The 24,346-nt window shown below is 43.6% G+C and overlaps 1 protein-coding gene across 1 annotated transcript in view; it reads right to left on the reverse strand.

The window, feature by feature from the left end:
• The window catches only part of Hmgcr (HMG coenzyme A reductase), a 217,801-nt gene that overhangs the window by 124,472 nt on the left and 68,983 nt on the right, over positions 1–24,346 (reverse strand). Inside the window, exons 4-5 of the mRNA XM_080272343.1 lie at positions 12,391–12,478; positions 2,367–2,557 (exon numbers count right to left, since the gene is read on the reverse strand). Of these exons, the coding sequence (XP_080128469.1) occupies positions 2,367–2,557; positions 12,391–12,478 (279 nt within the window). The remainder of the gene's footprint in view (positions 1–2,366; positions 2,558–12,390; positions 12,479–24,346) is intronic.

A 24,346-nucleotide genomic window follows, 5' to 3' on the forward strand; every position in this document is an offset into this window, starting at 1 on the left:
TGTGCTGAGTACTGTGCCCATTATCTGGCCCTGTGGAAATAGTTGCAAGGTCATAGCATAATGAAGGATTTTCTCCCTTTGTTGAAAGGGCAGGTTACGAATTTCATCTATGAGGATGTTGAAAAGGTAGGGGCTCAAGATACTGCCTTGAGGAGTTCCATTTTCATGACAGTGAAGGAAAATGGAGTGCCTTTTAAGCAAACAAATGCACTGTATCCTCACTGGATGTCTCTAACCCAGTCAAGTATCTTACCAGTAATGCCTCTATGTGCCAGGAAGGCATATAACACTGGTGAGCTCACAGACCATTTCAAAATCAAAGAACACAGCACTGCCATAACCAATGCTAACTTTAACAAGGGTGGTGAGATATTCTACTGTTCCAGTATTCTGGTGAGGGCAAAGAGGGCAGGGTTCAGAAGGCCAACCTTCCATACCAATCTATTTAAAACCATGTGTTCTGCTATTTTCCCACTGTAGCTAAGGAGGCAGGCAGGGTGGCAGGAAGCTGGATCTTGCAGCTTGGGGATGGGAATAATTTCCACTTTCTTCCAGTGGCTAGGCAAAGCTGTTGCAGCCCAAAGTGGCATTTACTGTATAAGGGAGAACAAAGCAGTTTGTATACCATCATAAAAATAAAAAAAGGATAGCATTTAACAACTTTCCATCCATGTTACACATATTTAAAAGCTTCCATGGTCCTTCCCTACTCACTCTGTCATACATTTTATCTTGACCCATTAATACTTTTGTAAAGTACCATACAATTCAGTACAGTCTTTCACATATGTTTTGTCCAGTTTCGTTTTCGTTTCGTTTTCAAAGGCTCCAACATGCTTGCATGTGTCAGCCTTGGTCACCTAATGGCAGTTCTCCACACTGCACAATCCATTGCAGCCTCCCTGTTCAGTCCCTTAACCCTAAGGTCACACTTAATGACCTCGTCCCATGTCTTTCTCGGTCTACCCCTTATAACCCCACCCCCAATATTAACACTTCTCACCTTCCTCACCCAATTATCATCCCCCATCCTCTCCACATGTCCAAACCACCTCAATCTACCTCCCCTCATCACAACACCAATACACTCCAGTCCCATCCTATCTCTCAACTCTTCCATCGTAAACCCAGCCTCTCCAGGCCTTGGATGCAGGGACGCACTGCACATTCACCTAATCATTGTCATTTCTGTATGTCTGAGCCGGCGAATATCTTCCTCCTTCACTGCCCAGGTCTCACTACCATACAGCATTACACTCCTAACACATGCTGCATACAAAGACCCCTTAGCACACAGGGAGAGCCCTCTCAATGTCAGGAGAGGCAAGAGCTCCCTGAACTTCTTCCAACCACTTCTCACCCTAGCCACAGAGCTAGCTCCAGCCAAACCTCCAGCACACAACATGTCTCCCAAATAACAAAACTCTTCCACACACTCAAGAGATTCACCAGCAAGTTCAATCCTTTCACGTCTGACAATCTCCACCTGCTCACCCCGGCACGCCATACACATAAAATCAGCATTATCTCGCAGTCTACCTCTGATACCACTACATCTCTTATGCACCCATTTATCACACACACCGCACAAGATGGAATTACTTCCCACGCACTTGTGGCAAACTGCACATGGCCACTCTCCCTCGTCTTTGACAGTACCGCCACCAACCCTAGATATCATCACTTTTGTTTTATCTGCATTTACCCTTAAACCCTTTTGCCCCATACCATCTCTCCACTTCCTAAACCTTTCCTCCGCCTCCCTTTCGTTCTCTGCAATCAACACCAAATCATCAGCATACAACAACTCCCATGGGAGTCCGTTTCTAAAGACACGTGAAAGGGCTTCAAGTACCATGATAAACAACATAGGACTCAAGACTGACCCCTGATGCACACCAACATTCACGGAAAACTCATCACTCAAATCTCCATTCACTCTCACCTGGGTGTGAGCACCCACATACATGGCCATAACCACCCTAACCAACCACTCCTCCAAGCCAAGCTTTCTCATTGCCCACTTCATCACCTCTCTAGGGACTCTGTCAAAGGCCTTTTCCAAATCAACAAAAACAAAATAAAGATCCCTTCTCCTACCAATATATTTTTCCTGAAGCTGTCTATTTTATTACAAATATCTAATCCACAGACTCTCTTCCACTCCTAAAACCTCCCAGTTCATCACTCACCTGATATTCTGATAATTTCCTTACTTCTTCCCTAAAAACACTCAGCAGACTTATCCCATTATAGTTTTTGCCTTCACCTTAATTACATTTATTCTTTCACATTCATAACCTCTTTCCACTCCACAAGTGTAGTTCAGCCTAAGGCTGATTGGGTTCAGTACTGAACTACAGTACCTGAAAGTGTGCCAGCTCCGATAAGAAGAGCCTCAACCACAGTATCCAGAGTGAGAGCCGGGCCGAGACGAGCCATCCCACGAGCAATGTTGTCTCGTACTTCTGTCTGGTTGGATGAACACAATGCACACTGAGCCAAAAGGGATGCACGGCTCAAGTCCACCAGCAGCAGCAGGAAGAACAGAGCATCCCTAAAAAAAATTAATAAAAAATAATTATATTAAAAAAAAAAAAAAAAAAAAAAAAAAAAAAAAAAGCCTGAGGCTACATTACTGTACTGGAGTCCAGTAACTTTAATTGTGGACACTCAGTCAAAGCAATCAATCCGCTCACCTTGCTGGCACAACATGACTTACTAAGTTTATGTGACTGTTCAGGCTGAAACTATCTAATGAATACAGTACCAATATACTGTACCATGCAATTACTCATTATATCTACTGGTGGGGGCGGTCACCATCCACTTACTTGATGTGGTACTGCTTTGGGTGTCTGCCCTTTGCTCAATTCCATCCTTCTTCTGTCTTTCTTTCCTTCATACTTTCCTCTTTCTTCCGCCAATGGGTGACTTTACACTCTCTCTCTTCTCTCTTTCTTTCCTTCATTTTTTCCTATTCCTTCTGCCTATCCGTGGCTCTACACTAAGCAACAAGCCAAATGGTTTCCTGTACACCAGGAAACCATTTACTATGCTGGGTGGTAACCATATAACCAAATTATGGCACCTGGTGGTTTAGTGGACAATTAGGGTGCTCCAATCGGATTAAGCCTGTGTGGGTTTATATCCAAGGGGTGATTGGGGTTTATTGCTCACATAATGCCACTCAGGGATGAGTAAGGCTGGTCACTCTCATCTTAAATGTCAGGACCAACTTGCTTAGCCATGGGTTCCTATGCTCCTCAAGGGGCGACATAGGAATGGATGATGGATGGATGGATATCTACTGTCAGGTATTCAGTTCCTGAGTTCATCAGGGATGGCTACATTGTGTGTGTGTGTGTGTGTGTGTGTGTGTGTGTTTACCTAGTTGTAGTATACAGGGCTGGAGTTAAGCTCATGTTATCCTGTCTCCATACCTTGAATTATCTACCTATTTATCTATCTATAGCCCGACGCCCTAACCTCCCAAAGGGTAGCTGCAGAAGAAATGCCTCTAAGTCACTCTGTCACCCACCATTTGACTGCCTTCCCCCCAACTCTTTGTTTCGCACAATGCCATCACGGCATATCTCACTCTTGAACACATTCACCACTTTCACCCTCTTGCTCTCCTCATTCACACCTCTCATATTCCACATGGCCATGCGAATCTGCCCCATTTGGTTGGGGCCATGGGCAGGTACTGGGCCCTCCGTGGCTCTCCAAAACAACTGCCATTAAATGATTTTGGATAGGGGAATCTGGGAAACACTTACCCTAGCCAAGAACCCTGGTTATATGGTTACCACCCAGCATAGTAAATGATTTCCTGGGCACAGGAAACCATTTGGCATGTCACTCAGTGCAGAGATCATAAGACATCCCTACATTGAGTGAGTTGATGATAGGCACCCCCATCCACCACAAAAAATAGTAATAAAAAGGTATATCTGAGTAAATTTGAAGGAGGGAGGAGGTGAGGTAGCCCAAGGAGAAAGTGGAAGGATATGGTGAATGAGTGTGTGATTGAAGAGAGGTATGAAGTAGGTGAGGCTAGGGGACTGACAAAAGATCGAGCTGGATGGATGGATGTTGTGAGAAGAGCTGCATGATCAGGGATCTGGCACCCCTTTTTAATGTGACAGGGTTCGGACTGACTCTCTTGGATATGTTTATGTGAAGCTACAGAATGTGGTGAATGTTTTTGGAGTATCAGATACAGCCAGGATTCCAGGGATTTGAATGATGAGTGAATGGAAGCATGGCCATTATAGTGGGCAAACTTGGGCTGTCTGAACGTTGCTACTCCCCACCCTGCCCTGGGGTGGGAAAGGAGGTATGGATGAATAATAATAATGATAATATTTATAATTATAATAATAATAATAATGACTAATGCTCCACTGATCAATACATGCAGACAGAGGCAGTGCAATTGGAAAATGAACTAATTAAAAGTGAAAAATGTAGGATGTGATCTACCGGCAAATAATTATATACTGTAGCTTTAAAAGCATGGTATTAAGGAACTGAACTATTGCTGGGATGGTGCTGCATTTATAATGGTCTGTTCTGGCTCTGATGGGTACCAATGGGAATGTGGTGTTTCTGTGTGTACATGTGTGCCTGCATATTTATGTGGCTGACTAGCTCTTAAGAGTGCAAACAGACCATTTCATGTCCCATTATTTTATCAGTGTTGATTTATGAACATTTGTTTTCATGAAAAATTTAGCTGAAAGATGAAAAAGTATATGGTGTGTGGTGGTGATGAGGAGAGGCAGGGCGTGATCGACAAGCATGTATTTACCTATTTACCTATGTGTAGTATACAGGAATCGAGCAATGCTCGTGTTGTCCTGTCTCCATATCCACATTTATCAAGTCTACCTTTACACACATGAATGCTTTTCTCATGCACCACCTCTTTGTCTAAGTCGTTCCAAATATTTAAGTATTTACCTAATATACCTAATTGTGATATACACGGAATGTACTATGATCGTGGGTTTCCATCGCTGTTTCTCAATAAGTCGAATTTAGCTTTAAACTCGTTTAAGTTATTAGACTGGACGATCTCTTTGTCCAGGCTATTCCATACGTCTATACTTCTGTAAGGAAAGCTATATTTCTTGATATCCTTCAAGCAGCTTGACTTTTTCAATTTCATTCCGTGTCCTCTTGTTGCTCTCTTATCCCATACAAACAGATCTTCTTTGTCAATTTTATCTACTCCCACCATGGTCCTGAACACCGCAATCATGTCTCCTCTCTTTCTCCTTTCCTCTAACGAAGGCAAATCCAGTTTTTCCAGCCTCTCTCTGTATGACAGGTCTGTCAGACTGGGGACCATCTTGGTTGCTGTTCTTTGTATTCTCTCAATCTTGTTTATATCTTTCTTTTTGTGTGGGGACCACACTACCGCTGCATATTCTAACCTGGGGCGGATCATGGCCACTATCAATTTTTTCATCATTTCCTCATCCATATAATGAAATGCTACTCTTATGTTAGTCAAGAGTTTATAAGTCTCTCCAACTATCTTGTTAATGTGCTTTTCTGGTGACAAACTATCTTGGACCAGCACTCCCAAATGGTCAACAGACCATTTCACATACAACAACAGTAACAATGTTGATTAAGACCTTTGTTTTAGCAAAATCCTACAAAAAACAAAATGTTTTGTTTATTCTAAGTGAAGGTGAATATGCATCTACGTACAGTGGAATCTCCTAAACCACTGCTTTATGAGACTAGGTACAGTACATGCCACAATTAGAGAATTCTGCCAGTTATAAATAACTAATCTTAAGAGGAAAATTACTTATGAGTCTGTTATTTTGGAAAAGTTGCCCCTCTTACCCCCAAACCTACATCAAAATGGTCACCAGCAAACACTAACAGCCTGGAAAAGAAATTAGTACTGGATATGAACAATACTGTAAGATTTTTACCTGACTCTGACTGACAACATCACTTGAATGGACGGGGGAGGAGGGAGGGGTTCCGAGGCATGTGGCAGACTACGGAATCTCAGCATGAGGCGAGTGTGCTGCTGCTTCATGCTGCAGCCTCTGTGCCGTTTTCTCCTCATCAACCTCCCACAGGAAGTCCTCAAAGTCCAGTGTGGAGGCAATGAATGCAATGTCATCATCATCTTCAGCTGCCTTCATGTCATTGTAAGAGTTGTCGATTTGTTTAGCTTAATTCTTTACTAAACGGGTGTGGCCTTTCCATATTTTCTATTGAAATGAGTCTTTCACAACTTACTTATTATTCTTGGATTGCCACAGCCACTGGGCAGTTTTAAAAGTTACCCCTGAAAGCTACAAATAAGGATTTAGAATGTCTAATAAACTGACGCATCCAGTAGGTGCGGTAGTTGGTAAACAACGGAGCCAGTTGGAGAGATCGTTGGTAAACAATGCTGATGGCGATCTGCCCGCTTCATTGAATACCTCAAAATATAGATACCGTATATTTGTTTTTTTCCACACTCCTTCACAATTCAACAGTTAACTTTCTGTGTTCCACATGTACCAAAATTACTTAACTTGAGATTATGAATTTGTTATTACATAGGTGGAATCACCGTGACTGTTCGGTAAAGAATTACTCCAGCCCTAATTCTTTACCATATGGGTGCAGCCTTTCCATATTTTCTATTGAAATGAGTCTTTCACAGGTTACTTGTTATTATTCCTGGATTACCACAGCTAATGGGCATTTTTATAAACTTACCTCTGAAAGCTGTAAGTGTGGATTTAGAATGCACGACACACTGACGCATCCAGTAGGAGCAGTGGTTGGTAAACAACATGGCCAGTTGGAGAGATTGTCCTCGCTGAGTCCATAATGGTGGGCAACTCTGGCTTTCTTCTCACCACTGTCAATCCTCCTCATTACATTTAACTCTTGGGTGTAAGCTGATGCTGGCTTCTTCCTCCCTTTTCTCAAAAAAGTTGTTGTCTTTGGAGGGTTACAATTGGCCATGGTAGCACTGGGCAAACAGATTAAGCATGGGAAAAAAAAAAAAAAAAAAAAAAAATCCTCTCACCTCATTGGAACCACTCACACTAATAATGGGGAGGTGACAATGTAGAGTCAGGCGCCAAAGTGTCAAGCATGAGCATCCGTCATGCTTGGCGTGGGAGGGATGCGCTGTGATTGGCTCAAAGTAAGTGCTATGCTCAAAATGATTGGTTTAGCAACTGCCATACTTAACAACGATTGGTTTATGCCCAGCCTGACACACGAGCTTGAGGTAATGGTGGCATGTATCACACGAGGCTTCAGAAAAGTGTCACTTCTGAGGCTGCATTTCCAAATTTCGTGCAATTTCCGCAAGTGATGTTGCATGACGTTGTCGCGTATTATGAATCTGCTGTTTAGGATCGCGTAATTTAGAAGATTCCACTGTAGTCTGACAGTGAAACTTGGGGAGGTTAGCAGTGGACTGGGACCAATTCTTGGAATTATCCCACACATACTGTACTGTACTGATTTTTCCCACATTTACTGAGGCATGTCAGGGGTCATCTTCCAATGCATAATGTGTTTAGCACATTTAGGAAAGCCCCAGGACCAGATGGAATCTCTAATTGGGTACTGAAGGAATGCAGAGAACAACTGGCAGATAAGATTCTTAGTTCAATTGTGTGTTCGCTGGAAGAGGGGGAAGTGCCTCTGCAATGGAAGAGGGTAAATGTGGTACCAATTTATAAGGGAGGAAACAGGGAAAAACCCCTCAATTATAGACCAGTGTCTCTAACCAGCATGGTTGCAAAATTGTGTGAGAGAATCCTGAAAGACAGATGGATAAAATATCTGGAAGAGATGAATATTTTGGCTGAAAGTCAGTTAGGATCCAGAAGTGGAAGGTCATGTGTTTCCAACTTGTTGAGCTTTTACTCAAGAGCGATTGACGTGGCACAGGAGAGAGACGGTTTGGTGGATTATGTGTATTTAGATTTGGAGAAGGCCTTTGACAAGGTACCCCGTAAGAGACTAATGTGGAAACTAGAGCATATAGGAGGACTGAAGGGGAAACCTGGAACGGATGAGAGACTTTTTCAGTGACAGACAAATGAGGACAGTAATAACGGATAGGATGTCTGGGTGGAGGGAAGTAACAAGTGGAGTCCCACAGGGCTCGGTGTTGGTGCCAGTAATGTTCCTGATTTACATAAATGATGTGGTAGAATGCTGAAGCATGGGGGAGAGATAGTAGTAGAATGGATGTGGAAGATGTGCAGATTGGCCTGGGAGGAAGGTAGAGTCCAGGAGGATTGGAAGTCAGGTATAATTATTCCCTTGTACAAAGGAAAAGGGGAAAAAGAAGTGTGTGGTAGTCATAGGGGCATTTGTCAACTTAGTATAATAGGAAAAGTGTATGGTAGGATACTTACTGACAGAGTTAGAGAAAGAACAGAGAAATTAGTTGGAAAAGAACAGGGAGGCTTTAGGAAGGGAAGAGGTTGTGTAGATCAGATATTCATTCTCAGATCTTTAGTGGAAAAGTTTCTAGAGAAGGGAAAGAAGTTGTATGCGGCTTTCATGGATTTGGAGAAAGCATATGACAGGGTGGATAGACTAGGATTGTGGAAAGTGTTAAGAATATATGGAGTAGATGGGAAGTTGCTGAATGCTGTGATGAGTATGTACGATGGTGCGAAGGCTGCAGTGCGTGTGGATGGTGAACTAAGTGAATTTTTCTCTTTGAAAGTTGGGTTGAAACAGGGATGTGTCATGTCTCCATGGTTGTTCAATCTGTACATGGATGGGGTAATAAAAGAGGTACAAGGTAGGGTAGTGGATGTTGGAGTGGCCCTGGTGAGAGAGGATAATGTTTGGAAACTCCCTGTACTGTTGTTTGCAAATGATACTGTGTTGTTGAGTGAAGACGAAGGGGAGCTGCAAGGCTTGGTGGATGAGTTTGAGAGAGTATGTAAGAAACGGAATCTAAAGGTGAATGTAGGGAAGAGTAAAGTGATGGTCTTTGAGAGAGGTGAAGTCAGTGAATGTACAGCGAGGTTGGATGGTGAGGAATTGGAAAATGTGAGTACGTTTAAGTACTTGGGTAGTGTGATGAGTAAGGATGGAGGTTTGGAGGGTGAAGTGCTTGAAAGGGTACAGCAGGGAAGAAAGGTTGCTGGTTCTTTGAAAGCAGTGATAAGAAACAGGGAAGTGAGCATGGAAGTGAAAAAGTTACTACATGACAGTATTGTGATACCAACTCTAACGTACGGAAGTGAAGCTTGGACGTTGTTGGAAGGACACAAGTCAAGAGTGAGAGCCGTGGAAATGTGTTATTTAAGAGGAGCCTGTGGAGTCACATGGAGAGACAGGCTGACGAATGAGGATATAAAGGAGCATTGTGGTGTTGATGTGGATGTGATAGGAAGCGTTATGAGGAACACACTGAGGTGGTTTGGCCATGTGGAGAGGATGGAGGGTGACAGACTGACGAAGAGAGTGTATGTGAGTGAGGTGGAGGGGGAAAGAGGGAGGGGGAGGCCGAGGATGAGATGGAGAGATGGGGTGGAGAGGTATATGAGAGAGGGGGGTGTGAGTTGGGAGCAGGGGAGTGAAATGGCGGGGGACAGGGCGACTTGGAGGCGATTTGTTTGTGGCCACCCCAAACGGGATTGAGGCGTCTGGCAATAGATAGATAGATAGACAGATGTGGTAGATGGAGTGAACAGTTATGCAAGTCTGTTTCCTGATGATGCAAAGATCTTGAGGAAGGTAGAGGTTGACGAGGACTGTAAAATGCTGCAGGAGGATATGGATAGGATACACGATTGGAGACGGATGTGGGAAATGAAATTCAATGGAAAGACATGTAAAATATTGGAAATGGGTAAAAGTACCAAGAGGCCATCACTGAATTATATGATGGGTAAAGAACCAATCACAAAAGCAAGAGGAGAGAAAGATTTGGGAGTGCTGGTCAAGGACAGTTTGTCACCTGAAAAACTTATAAACAAGAGTTAGATGCATAAACTCTTGACTAACATAAGAGTAGCATTTCATTTTATGGATGAGGAGATGATGAAAAAATTGATAGTGGCCATGATCCACCCCAGGTCAGAATATGCGGCAGTAGTGTGGTGCCCACACAAAAAGAAAGATATAAACAAGATTAAGAGAATACAAAGAACAGCAACCAAGATGGTCCCCAGTCTGGCAGAGATGTCATACAGAGAGAGGCTGGAAAAGGTGGATTTGCCTTCCTTAGATGAAAGGAGAAAGAGGGGTGGGATGACTGCAGTGTTCATGATGGGAGTAGAAAAAACTGACAGAGAAGATCTGTTTGTATGGGATAAGAGAGTAACAAGAGGAAATGGAATGAAATTGAAGAAGCCAAGATGCTTGAAGGGTATCAAGAAATACAGCTTAGCTTTCCTTATAGATGTATAGACCTGTGGAAGAGCCTGGACAAAGACCTGACCTGATAAATATGATTATATATGAGTGTGTTGTCCCAGATGATTGGTTGAAGAGTGTAACTGTGAATGTGTACAAAGGGAAGGGTGATGCCTTGGAAAGAGGAAATTATAGAGGTATAAAGCTTTTAGATCAGATAATGAAGGTAATGGAGAGAGTTCTAGAAGGTATGATTAGAGAAAGAGTGAATATTGATGAGATGCAGTTTGGGTTTATGCCAGGCAGGGGGACCACCGATGCCATATTCATTGTTCGACAACTTCAGGAAAAATATATTGGGAAGAAAAGCGATATATTTTGTTTTCGTTGATTTGGAAAAAGCCTTTGACAAAGTCACTAGAGAGGTGGTGAAGTGGGTAATGAGAAAGCTTGGCTTGGAGGAGTGGCTGGTTAGCGTGGTTAATGCCACGTACGTGGGTGCTCGCACCCTGGTAAGAGTGAATGGAGATTTGAGTGATGAGTTTTCTGCGAATGCTGGTGTGCATCAGGGGTCAGTTTTGAGTCCCATGTTTTTTAACATGGTACTTGAAGCCCTCTCATGTGACTACAAAAACAGACTCCCGTGGGAGATGTTGTATGCTGAAGATTTGGTGTTGATTGCAGAGAATGAAAGGGAGGCAGAGGAAAGATTTAGGAAGTGGAGAGATGGTATGGGGCACAAAGGCTTAAGGATAAATGCAGATAAAACAAAAATAATGATATCTAGGGTTGGTGGCAGTACAGTCAAAGAAGAGGAAGAGTGGCCATGTGCAGTTTGCCACAAGGGCATGGGAAGTAATTTCATCTAGTGCAGTGTTTGTGACAAATGGGTGCACAAGAGATGTAGTGATATTAGAGGTACACCGCAAGATAATGCTGATTTTATGTGTGCGGCGTGTCGGGGAGAGCAGGTGGAGATTGTCAGGCGTGCAAGGATTGAACTAGCTGGTGAGTCTCTTGAGTGTGTGGAAGAGTTTTGTTATCAGGGAGACATGTTATGTGCTGGAGGTGGGACTGGAGCTAGCTCTGTGGCTAGGGTGAGAAGTGGTTGGTGTTGCCTCTCCTGACACTGAGAGGACTCTCCCTACATGCTAAAGGGGTCTTCGTATGCAGCATGTTCACCGGGTTGGTCAGGATCACCTGATGGTCGTGATCGTCAGCTTTTACCCTCCCGGAAGGGAGCTGAGAGCTCATATAGTCCGATCTAAGGGCAAGGCTGTGACCTTCACACACGCACACACCCGTCCCCGTGCTCAAGGGGGTAGGAGTGTGATGCTGTATGGTAGTGAGACCTGGGCAGTAAAGGAAGAGGATACTCGCAGGCTCAAATGTAATGAAAAGACAATGATTAGGTGGGTGTGCAGAGCGTCCCTGCTTGCAAGGCCTGGGGGGGCTGGGTTTATGATGGAAGAGTTGAGAGGTAGGATGGGGCTGGAGTGTATTGGTGTTGTGATGAGGAGAGGTATATTGAGATGGTTTGGGCATGTGGAGAGGATGGGGGATGATAATTGGGTGCAGAAGGCAAGAAGTGTTAATATCGGGGGTGGGGTTGCGACGGGCAGACCGAGAAAGACGTGGGATGAGGTCATTAAATGTGACCTCAGGGTTAAGGGACTGAACAGGGAGGCTGCCAAGGATAGTGCAGCATGGAGAGCCGCCATTAGGTGACCAAGGCCGACGAATACAAGCACGTTGGAGCCTTCAAAAACAAAATGAAAAACAAAATGAAACAAAAGAGATCGTCCAGTCTAAAAACATTAATGAGTTCAAAGCAAAATTTGACTTATTAAGAAACAGAGACGGGACCTCACGAGTATAGCTCATTTCCTGTACAGTATATCATAATTAGGTAAATACATACTGGGTAAATACACACTGAGGGTTTACTGTATTGTATTGTGAACTATGAGCCACAAAATACAAAACTATAACACATACAAGAACCTGGATACTCACTTGAGATCAGAGACATCACTGTCCAACAACTTGATGACGGAGCAGCTGAACACAAAACTAGAAAATACCACAAACAGCCCAGCAATACCTGTTGGAATGAACACTTCTCATAATAATGAATGTATGTAATTATCTACAGTACACTCTACAACAATGGAATCATTTATATTCCTGATAGAATTGATCATGCTCACCTATCTTGGTTTTAATCATTACATCACCCACCCCTCCTGAGTTATCAGCTTTGATTTCAGATGGGTGGAATCACAGATGACATATGCCCCTCTTGTAGAACAGGCCCACACATCATAATCCACATTAGGAAGCAGTGCATATAATATGCCACATTAGGATGCAGACACATCAACAACGTAAGGAACCTATGGGATGACATCATAGTGAAAGTTGCTTACCTGTGGTCAATAGGTCTGCTTGGCCAGGCACAACCTCAACTGAGCAATGACAATAATTTTTTTGATAAATGTCACTACTGTTAGAGCATGGATGAAAGTGCAGTACTGTAACTTAAATATTTACCTAAGTGAAGAACATACAGTACAGTAAAACCTTGATATAACTGACTTCAATAGACCGGAATTCGCTTTTATCAGACTCGAGGAGCTAACGGACTAAATTCCAATACTGTATATTGGAAAAAGTCCGATAATGCTAGAAGCAGTCCGGACTGCCTGACCACTTCAGCTATGTTCACCAAAACAAGGTAAATAAAAGACATGTATATCAGTGTACAGTACAGTATTATTATATATACCATTTGATTAATATAATGAAGTTTTAACACAGTACAGTACAGTAGTGGTTGTCAAAACAGTTTAAAAACTGTTCATGCAATCCAGCCTAATGTCTGATATATCGAAAAGTGTCCAGGTTAGCAGGGGGATGTCTAGATGTCACTTTTATCAGAATTTCGCATTTTTCGGAATGGTTTGGGCCCTAATTAGCCCGTTATAGTGAGGTCTTACTGTACAGTGCTCGACAAAAATATTGCGCGCCCGGCGCCCCTCCAACAAAACAAACTTTTCAACTATGGAAAAAACATGTAAATAATGCATTATAATTACCTTCAATGCTTGGTAGGGTTTCCTTTGCGCCTCTTCACACACCTGAGACATCGTGGATGTGAAAGGGCAAGGTTCCTTAGGTACTGGGGTGATATACTTGCCCAGGGCTCACGAATGGCTGCTTCCAGCTTAGGCAGAGAGCTCAAGTCCTTCCCTTGGAGATTCTTCTTTAAGAGGTACCAGAGGTTTTCTATCAGGTTGATGTCTGGGCTATTGCCTGGCCAGTCTTTCATGAAGACCTCGCAGTCATGAAGCCAGTTGGTGACAGATTTGGCTTTATGAGCAGGTGCACCGTCCTCCTGAAACACGCATGCACCTGTGAGCTTGAAGGACTCAGGTAAATGATCACAAAGCAGCACCAGGTAAAGGTCCTGATTCACTCTGCAGTTCCTGGGAAGCACAACAAGCTTCCCCAACCCCTTACCAGAGAAACAACCCCATACCATTAGTGAATCAGGGTGTTTAACTGTGCTCTCCACGTAACGGGGGTCAAGCGGGTCACTACCTCTGCACAAGTACATGCGCGCTCCTTCATTACAGGCAACGGTAAACGTTGCCTCATCAGACCACAACACTGACAACCATTGGTCCTCACCCCAGGTAAGGTATTTGTTAGCAAAGGCAAGCCTACGAAGTCGCTGGTTACGTGTAAGAAGAGGCTTTCTCACAGGCCTGTGGCTTGTGTAACCAAGTTCACAGACTCTTCGAGAAACAGTGCGCACTGAAACCTCGCCAAACACTTCCGGATTGCTCTCCTTAATTCTCCTTGCAGTCACACAAGGATTAGACTCCACTGCACATTTTAGTACATTAACAGACTTTGGGGAAGTTTTCCTGGGCCTACCAGACTGTGGTTTCTTTGTAGGAACGTCACCACTATTTTCCACTCAGTAACGGGCACACCACCTCTGCACTGTCGACCAAGCCACACCAACCAAATCACTAATTTCCTTCGTGGGGTGGCCTGCCTCCTTTAGAGCAATGATCTGTGATATTATTTCACTAGACAATTTGTGGGTAGGGGCCATATTAAAGTAGTGAAAGCCAAAACACTGCGGTTCACTAGGTAAAAAATGGCGCAACAAGAGAGGGAGGAGCAGCTGGGTTCCCCTCTCTCACACAGCCCGCAGGCAACTGAGGCGCCTGCCAACCAGCGCGCAGTAAGGCCTCAGGCTGCCGTGACGTCATGTTAGCGCCCAAAACTTCTGGCTAAATTTTTTCTACCAAAAAAGGGTGATTCTTTTTTCGCCAAACGTATTGTGCAGCCATGGCGATGAATGTGCAGTCACGACAGTAGGCAGGCGGGAACTGGGGAGGATGCAGGGGCGCTCTAACGCATGTCGGAGGAACTTCGCGCCAAAACACAGCTGTTTGTCACCGCGTGGCAAATTTGAAGTAAGGATGAACACATACCGGCATTTTTTTTTTTTTTTAAATATTTACATTGTTTTGGCCATTTTTGGTGTCCAAAAAACCCGAGCCCAAAATGTCCGGGACTTAGGATGTCCAGGACTTGGGCGTCTGGGTTTTAAAGGGATTACTGTATATATATATATATATATATATATATATATATATATATGTATACAATAAATATATATATATATATATATATATATATATATATATATATATACTGTATATATACAGTTGGCGCAGTGGAAGTCTGGACCCTCTAATTCGCACCATATATTTGGTAGGGTCCAAGAAATATTGTAGGAAAATTCCTATAGTCAGTGGATTTTTTTCTGCTGGCGTCTAACAACTTTATAGGCTTAACACCAAATGCTGTGAGATTATGAGCTCAGTGCCTGCCTGACTTTGGATGGGAAAGCACGTCAGATTTTCTTGTCTTGCCTGGCACTTGTTGATTTCAAAGCTCTCGTTTTCACACCCTCCTCTGCCTTAGTGAATCATTGGAGATGGGTCCCAAGCCATTAACTGATGTAGAAAAAGCCTGAATTTTAACTATGGGAGAGGAAAATGTAAAAATTAAGGATATTTGTATTCGAACTGGGCGAGGAAAATCTACCGTAATGGCACTCCTCGCTGCTGCCCGCCACCTGCCAAAAAACACAATTCCCCACCATAAAGACAGGCTAGGACCTAAAAGGAAGACATCACCAACTACAGACAGGTTACCGAAGCGAGCTGTGATAAAAGACCCACGTTTGACTGCTAGACAGCTGAAAGATATGTACCTAGAATTGCTGAAAGAACCATACAGCATCGACTTCAGCAAGACTTCAAGATCCCCAGCCGTACTGCTGCACTGAAGCCTCTCCTTAATTTTTACATTTTCCTCTCTCGTAGTTAAAATTCGGGCTTTTCCTACATCAGTTAGTGGCTTCGGACCCATCTCCAATGATTCACTAATGCAGAGGAGAGTGTGAAAACGAGAGCTTTGAAATTAACAAGGGCCAAGCAGGACAAGAAAATCTGACGTGCTCTCCCACCCAAAGTCAGGCAGGCACTGAGCTAATAATCTCACAGCATGTGGTGGTAGGCCTGTAAAGTTGCTAGAAGCCACCAGAAAAATATCCACCGACTACAGGAATTTTCCTACAATATTTCTTGGACTCTACCAAATATATGGTGCAAATAAGAGGGTCCAGATTTCCACTGTGCCGACTGTATATATATATATACATATATATATATATTGTGTATATATATATATATATATTGTATATATATATATATATATATATATATGTATATACTGTATATACAGTATATGGTAGATGCTCAATTCAACAAACACCGATTCAGCGGTAGCCTGAGATAACAGAATCATTTTTTTCCCCAATTCAAAGGAAAATTTTCATTAACGTGAGTACAATTCCATTATGGAAATTCCGTTCCTAAAACCACCTACTTAAGGGAAAAAGTCCCGATAGCCAAGCCCATCATCGAGCCCATACCGGAAACACTCCCTTGACCAGCAGTGCACTTTTTGTGTGTGTGTGTGTGTGTGTGTGTGTGTGTGTGTGTGTGTGTGTGTGTGTGTGTGTGTGTGTGTGTGTGTGTGTGTGTGTGTGTGTGTGTGTGTGTGTCCGACTCTGGGCAAAGGCTTCAGGACCTATCCCATGGCCCAGTAGTCCTCCTACACACCTCCATATGTCACCACTTCAGTGCTAACACCCACTGTTCGTTTTCGTTTTTAAAGGCTCCAACATGCTTGCATGTGTCGGCCTTGGTCACCTAATGGCGGCTCTCCATGCTGCACGATCCATTGCAGCCTCCCTGTTCAGTCCCTTAACCCTAAGGTCACACTTAATGACCTCGTCCCATGTCTTTCTCGGTCTACCCCTCATAACCCCACCCCCAATATTAACACTTCTCACCTTCCTCACCCAACTATCATCCCCCATCCTCTCCACATGTCCAAACCACCTCAATCTACCTCTCCTCATCACAACACCAATACACTCCAGTCCCATCCTACCTCTCAACTCTTCCATTGTAAACCCAGCCCCTCCAGGCCTTGGACGCAGGGACGCACTGCACATCCACCTAATCATTGTCATTTCTGTACGTCTGAGCCGGCGAATGTCTTCCTCCTTCACTGCCCAGGTCTCACTGCCATACAGCATTACACTCCTAACACACGCTGCATACAAAGACCCCTTAGCACGTAGGGAGAGCCCCCTCAATGTCAGGAGAGGCAAGAGCTCCCTGAACTTCTTCCAACCACTTCTCACCCTAGCCACAGAGCTAGCTCCAGCCCCACCTCCAGCACACAACATGTCTCCTAAATAACAAAACTCTTCCACACACTCAAGAGATTCACCAGCAAGTTCAATTCTTTCACGTCTGACGATCTCCACCTGCTCACCCCGGCACGCCGTACACATAAAATCAGCATTATCTCGCAGTCTACCTCTGATACCACTACATCTCTTATGCACCCATTTATCACACACACCGCACAAGATGGAATTACTTCCCACGCCCTTGTGGCAAACTGCACATGGCCACTCTCCCTCGTCTTTGACAGTACCGCCACCAACCCTAGATATCATCACTTTTGTTTTATCTGCATTTACCCTTAAACCCTTTTGCCCCATACCATCTCTCCACTTCCTAAACCTTTCCTCCGCCTCCCTTTCATTCTCTGCAATCAACACCAAATCATCAGCATACAACAACTCCCACGGGAGTCCGTTTCTAAAGTCACGTGAAAGGGCTTCAAGTACCATGATAAACAACATGGGACTCAAGACTGACCCCTGATGCACACCAACATTCACGGAAAACTCATCACTCAAATCTCCATTCACTCTCACCTGGGTGTGAGCACCCACATACATGGCCATAACCACCCTAACCAGCCACTCCTCCAAGCCAAGCTTTCTCATTGCCCACTTCACCACCTCTCTAGGGACTCTGTCAAAGGCCTTTTCCAAATCAACAAAAACAAAATAAAGATCCCTTCTCCTACCAATATATTTTTCCTGAAGCTGTCGAACAATGAATATGGCATCAGTGGTCCCCCTACCTGGCATAAACCCAAACTGCATCTCATCAATATTCACTCTTTCTCTAATCATACCTTCTAAAACTCTCTCCATTACCTTCATTATCTGATCTAAAAGCTTTATACCTCTATAATTCCCTCTTTCCAGGGCATCACCCTTCCCTTTATACACATTTACAATTACACTCTTCAGCCAATCATCTGGGACAACACACTCATAAATAATCCTATTTATCAGGTCAGTGACTAAACTCACCCCTATATCGCCTGAGGCCTTCAACATTTCGGCAGTCAACCCAGACACACCTGCTGCCTTCCCCACCCTCATCCTGCCTATTGCCTCACTCACAGTAGCAGTATCAATCAAAGGCCAAGGGCCAGACACTGGATCTGCTGGCTCCAAACCTTCCCTGTCCCAGTCAAACTCCTCATTCAACAACCGGTTATAATGCTCTCTCCATGCATCTTTAATATCCTCACTGTTCACCACTACCCTTCCTTCATCATTCTTCACACACTGCTCACCTATGATATCCCGATTATCCCTCTTCACCTGACCTGCCACCCTAAATATATTTTTCCTTTCCCAGATGATTCATACTGAATATATACTAGGGCTGTCTTATACAGGACTGGTGTACAGGTATTAATGGGGATATATTCACATGTCAGCAGGTCTTCTGCTTTTATTAAATTCAAATCCTTAAACTGATCCCTGCCTCAGCTGGGACTCGATCCTGGATCCATAAGGACTGCAGGCTGCCCCTCTACCGATTCGGCCACCACCTCTCCCACACAACCCTTCCAAGAATGCAGTCTTCATGTGATCCACCAACTGTAAACATCTGCTCCACATGTGTGCAGCTTTACCTTGGTATTGCAGCCTTATTTGTGTTTTTTTTCCCGTGAACCAAGGCTTTAAGAACCATGCCTGAAGTACAGGAAGAGAAGGAGGGGGTGAGGCTTTCTCAGCCAGAAATTGGAAATACTGTAACTGAGAAGATGGAGCACCATCCCTGATGCTCCCCAGCCCCTCTGTCACCCATGAACCACCTCAGGTGCTGATGGAGAGTGGCTCTGGCAGTGACTAAACCACATCCAGGCCTGACACGGGTTCTGGGGGGCCCTTATGGCTACCTGTGTCAAGCATATTTCTGCAACAAGTGCAGAACCCCTACTTTTAAAGGTAAACCTTACTGAAGTTTACTATCCCCATTTACTATACTACAGTATTTGGTACACTACTATCCTCACCTTATTCTTCATGTGTGCATATTTTATGACTAAGTCATTACTGTATGTATCACTGTTAACATGTACACAATAACATATTTAAGTGGGGGTATTAATTATGGGTTCAAACTGCTGTGTGCAGCACTGAGAGTTAGCACAGTTTGCTGGGTTTGGGTATGCATTGTCAGGAACTCGGCCAGACTGCTGGCTTCTAGGGATTTAGCTGAAAGTACCTCAAAATACTAGAAAAGTTTCCTTTATATCGAAATTTGGATTCGGAACTCGATTTAGCAGAAAATTTGAGATAATGGAATGGGAGTTGGCTGAATTAGTTTGTTCAATTAAGCATCTATTCAGTGTTCTTACCTAATCGTATCTTTACTGGAATGAGTCAAGCTCGTACTGTCCATTGCATTAACCCTTTAACCGCGGGTGTCATTCCAGAATGACATTGCAAAAACTGGACCAAACCGCGGGTGTCATTCTGGAATGTTTGTGAATATTTTGAATACCGCGCGTTTTTTCAGCGCGCCAATTGTTTCACGGGAGAGTAGCTATTAAGTTCTTTCACTCCAGCCAACCTCCACCTCCCTCCTCCCACCCCCCGGGCCCCCCACCCCACCCCTGACCAAACACGCATCAGTATCTGTCCAGCTTTGTGAGTGACAACAGCGCTGATGTGGCAGTGAAGTGCGGGCAATTACAGTGCCTTTTAACTGCCTCAGTGAACACAGAGTGGGTGTTTATCATATGTGCAGTGTTCATATATGATTATAGTATTATTATCAGAATGAGGTTGGCATTTGGTAATGGTGTGTGAGTGAAAAATAGTGATTTTAGATCGCTCACTTCTAATGGCACTGCCCATCCAGCGATAGTCAACGAAATCATGAAACCTACATAATTGCAAAGCCGAGGGTTAGTACTTTCTAAGGGTACCTTATTTTTCGCTCTAGATTTATTCTGTGCAGAGTTATAAAGGTTTAAAGTTTGTTTACATTTTGGCCGGAACCCCCGCGGGGGGGGGCCAGTCGGGTCAAAACAATGCCCGCGGTTAAAGGGTTAAACCAGTTTTACCATACATCTCCGTAAATTTATGAATTGTTTTGGCACACACTATTTCATTTGGTTGTGCATTCCACTGATCAATTGCCCTATTTGAGAAACTAAATTTCCTTATGTCATTATCACCTTTCTTGTTTATGCAGTTTTTTGCTGTGTCCTTTTGTTGATGTTCCCCATCAGTTATATACTAATTTAAGTCTATTTTCTCCTTCCCTAATATGCATTTATATAGCATAATCATGTCTCCTCCTTTCCTTCTCTCCTGTAGGATATGGCAGATTCAGTTTTCCAAGGCTTCCTTTGTAGCTTAGATCCCTTAAGCTTGGTACCCATCTTGTAGAGGCCTTTTGAACTTTTTCAGTCTTATCTATGTGTTTCTTGAGATAAAGATTTCAGACAACTGATGCATACTCCAGTGTTGGTCTGATGAATGATGCTATTATCTTTCTCTGCATGTCTTCAATGTTGTACGTGAATGCTATTCTCATAAAGTGGGTACCCCCAGCACGCGAGTTCAAAGTAAGCGATCCTCATTATACGCGAGGACCTATTTTTTTTCCGAAGTTTAGCATATTTTTTAACAGTACTCGGACCTTCAATTATGTGCAAATATGGTCAACAAAGCGCACCGCATTTTTGAAAACGCACATAATTCAAATACTATAAATAATGCAATAAATACAATATCGTCGACGTCCTCCCCAGTCGGCACATTTTTGCCGCATTTTACTCATCTTTTGATACCCATCCAACGGCAGGCCTGCCTTTTCCTTTCTGTTGATGTACTGAGCTAGGTAGCATTACATATGAATAAGCACTGTGTTGGTGAAATAACGCTGGAGTTGCTAAAGTACGTGAGGCAGTTGCAGAAACTGAGGAAAAGGGAGTGTGTACTCTGTGGTGGTTTGTTTACAAATGACCATGAGGCGTCAAGGCAGACAACACCGTTAGCCGTTTTGGCTTGGAAAAACACACAAGTGTACAGGCACTCGACTCTGCTAGCCAATTTGCCTCACAAAAGCTGCTCACATGTTAGCCACTTTTGGTCTAGTGTGACGCCATCTTTAGGTGAGCTGAGTCTTGCTTTTAGATGGGACAGTCTGCTTCTTTAACTAAGACTAAAATGTCCGACTTTTTGTGCATTATATCTTAAATTTCCCGGTTTTAGAAACTTACTATTACATTAGTTATAACATGACCTTCTTTTACGAAATTATGATAAATTAGTAAAATTATGAAGCAACGTTGGGTCTGGTTAGTACTTGGATGGGTGACCGCCAGGGAACACCAGATGCTGTTGGCATCCCTACGTGTCAAGTGGGGTTGGTGAAGGATTAGTGCCCCTCCCTGTAAAACAATTAACTCTAAGCCCTTGGCCACCCCGTGTGGGATACATGGCATCTGGCAATGGATGAATGAATGATGATGAATAATCCAAACAAAATGAAATATCAAACTGTCTGGTCACCTTATGCATTCCATCCGCCTGGTAAAGTAGTACGGAATGTAGTTGGAATGGCTCGGTCTTCCCAGACGAGCACGCACAATTTAAAAATACGCACACCATATGAAAATTATTTAATCATATTTCTTGGGATGGCGCCCGCATAAATGGCGAATTGCACAATTCAAATACGCATTTATCAAGGATGTACTGTATATATATATATATACATATACAGTAAGATCTAAGAATAACAGACTCACTGGGGCCCAAGCCATTCCAAAAAACGTGAAATTCTGATACAAGCGACATCTGGACTTCTCCCTGCTAAGCTGGACTTTTTCCGATATATCAGACATTAGTCTGGATTGCATGAATGGTTGTTAAACTGCTTTGACTCCCAATGCGATACTGAACTATGTTATAGCTTCACAACATTAATCAAATGGTGTAATATATATAATAATACTGTACTGTACACTGATAAACATGTCTTTTATGTACCTTATTGTGGTGAACACACCTGAAATGGCCAGGCAGTCTGGACTGCTTCTGGCTTCATCAGACTTTTTCCGATATATAGGAATTTAGTCCGGTAGCTTCTCGAGTCCGATAAAAGTGAATTCCCATATACTGAAGTCCGTTATATTGAGGTGTTATTGTATACATATATATATATATATATATATATATATATATATATATATATATACACATCATCATCATCATCATCCAATCCTACATCGCCCCAAGAGGAGTGTAGACGCCCGGGGCTAGGCAAGTTGGTCCTGACATTTAAGATGAGAGTGACCAGCCTTACTCATCCCTGAGTGGCATTATGTGAGCAATATACCCCAACCACCCCTTGGTTATAAACCTTCACCAGGTCAATCCGATCGGAGTGCTGTAATTACTCACTAACCACCAGGCGCCAAAATTTGGTTATATGGTTACCATCCAATGTAGTAAATGGTTTCCTGGTGTACAGGAAACCATTTGGCTTGTCACTCAGTGTAGAGTCATCCACAGGCAGAAGAAAGAGGAAAGAATGAAGGAAAGGAAGACAAATGTGGGAGTGTAAAGTCACCCGTAGGCAGAAGCATGAGGAAAGAATGAAGGAAAGATAGACAGAAGAGGATGGAAGGAAAGAAGGATGGAGGAGAGGAAAGGGCACACACCTGAGAGCAGCAATACATTGAGTGAGTGGATTGTGAGCGCCCCCACCTACCACAGATATATATATATATATATATATATATATATATATATATATATATATACAGTGCTCGTCAGAAGTATTGAGCGCCCTGCGTCCCTCCTACGAAACAAACCTTTCAACATTGAAAAAACATATAAATAATGCATTTTATTTACCTTTAGTGCTTCTTAGGGTATCCTTTAAGCTTCTTCACGGACCTGAGACGTCTTGGAAGTGAAAGGGCGAGGCTCCTGAGGTGCAGGAGGGGTATTTTGTCCCAGAAGTCACGAATGGCTGCTTCCAGCTTAGGCAGAGAGCTCACGTCCTTCCCTTGGAGACTCTTTTTTACAAGGTACCAGAGGTTTTCAATCGGGTTGAGGTCTGGGCTATTTCCTGGCCAGTCTTTCATGAATGATACCTCGCAGTCACAAAGCCAATTGGTGACCGATTTGGCCTTGTGAGCAGGTGCACCATCCTGCTCAAACACTCGTGCACCTGTTAGCTCGAAGGAGTCTGGTAAATGATCACACAGAAGCTCCACGTAAACATCCTGATTCACTCTAATGTTCTTGGGAAGCACAACAAGCTTCCCCAAACCTTGACCAGAAAAACAAGCCCATACCATGAGTGAATCAGGATGTTTAACAGTACTTTCAACATACCATGGGTCAAGCGGGTCACTACCTTTGCGCCGGTACACACGTGCTCCTCTGTTACAGGTGACACTAAACGTTGCCTCATCAGACCACAACACTGACAACCATTGCTCCTCACCCCAGTTAAGATATTTATTAGCAAAGGCAAGCCTATGAAGTCGCTGGTTTTTTGTGAGAAGAGGCTTCTTCACAGGCCTGTGACTTGTGTAACCAAGTTCATGGACCCTACGAGAAACTGTTCTCACAGACACCTCACCAAACACTTCTGGGTTGCTCTCCTTTATTTTCCTTGCACTCACACGAGGATTAAACTCCACTGCAAGTTTTAAAACATTAACAGACCTTGGGGAAGTTTTCCTAGGCCTACCAGACCGCGGTTTCTTTGTGGGAACTTCACCACTATTTTCCACTCGAAACCGTGCGCACCACCGACGCACTGTCGATCGAGCCACAACAACCAATTCACTAATTTCCTTTGTCTGGTGGCCTGCCTCCTTTAGAGCAATGATCTGGGATGTGATTTCACTCGATAGTTCACGGTTAGGTGCCATAACAAAGTGGCGAAAGCCGAAACACTGCGGGACACTCGGTAAAAAATGGCGTCAAAAGAGAGGGAGACGCGGCAGAGCTCCTCTCTCTCAGGCAGTCCGTGGGCAACTGAGGTGGGAACCAACCAGTGTGTCGGAAGGCCTCAGGCTACCGTGACGTCATGCTAGCGCCACAAACTTGTGGCTCAATTTTTACCCCCCAAAATGGGTGATTCTTTTTTGGCCATAAGTAGGCGCCCGATAATTTTGA

Source organism: Coenobita brevimanus, chromosome 50 (genome assembly GCF_032717465.1).
Source record: "Coenobita brevimanus isolate Jiangsu-jjx chromosome 50, ASM3271746v2, whole genome shotgun sequence".
In the NCBI taxonomy this organism is placed as follows: domain Eukaryota; kingdom Metazoa; phylum Arthropoda; class Malacostraca; order Decapoda; family Coenobitidae; genus Coenobita; species Coenobita brevimanus.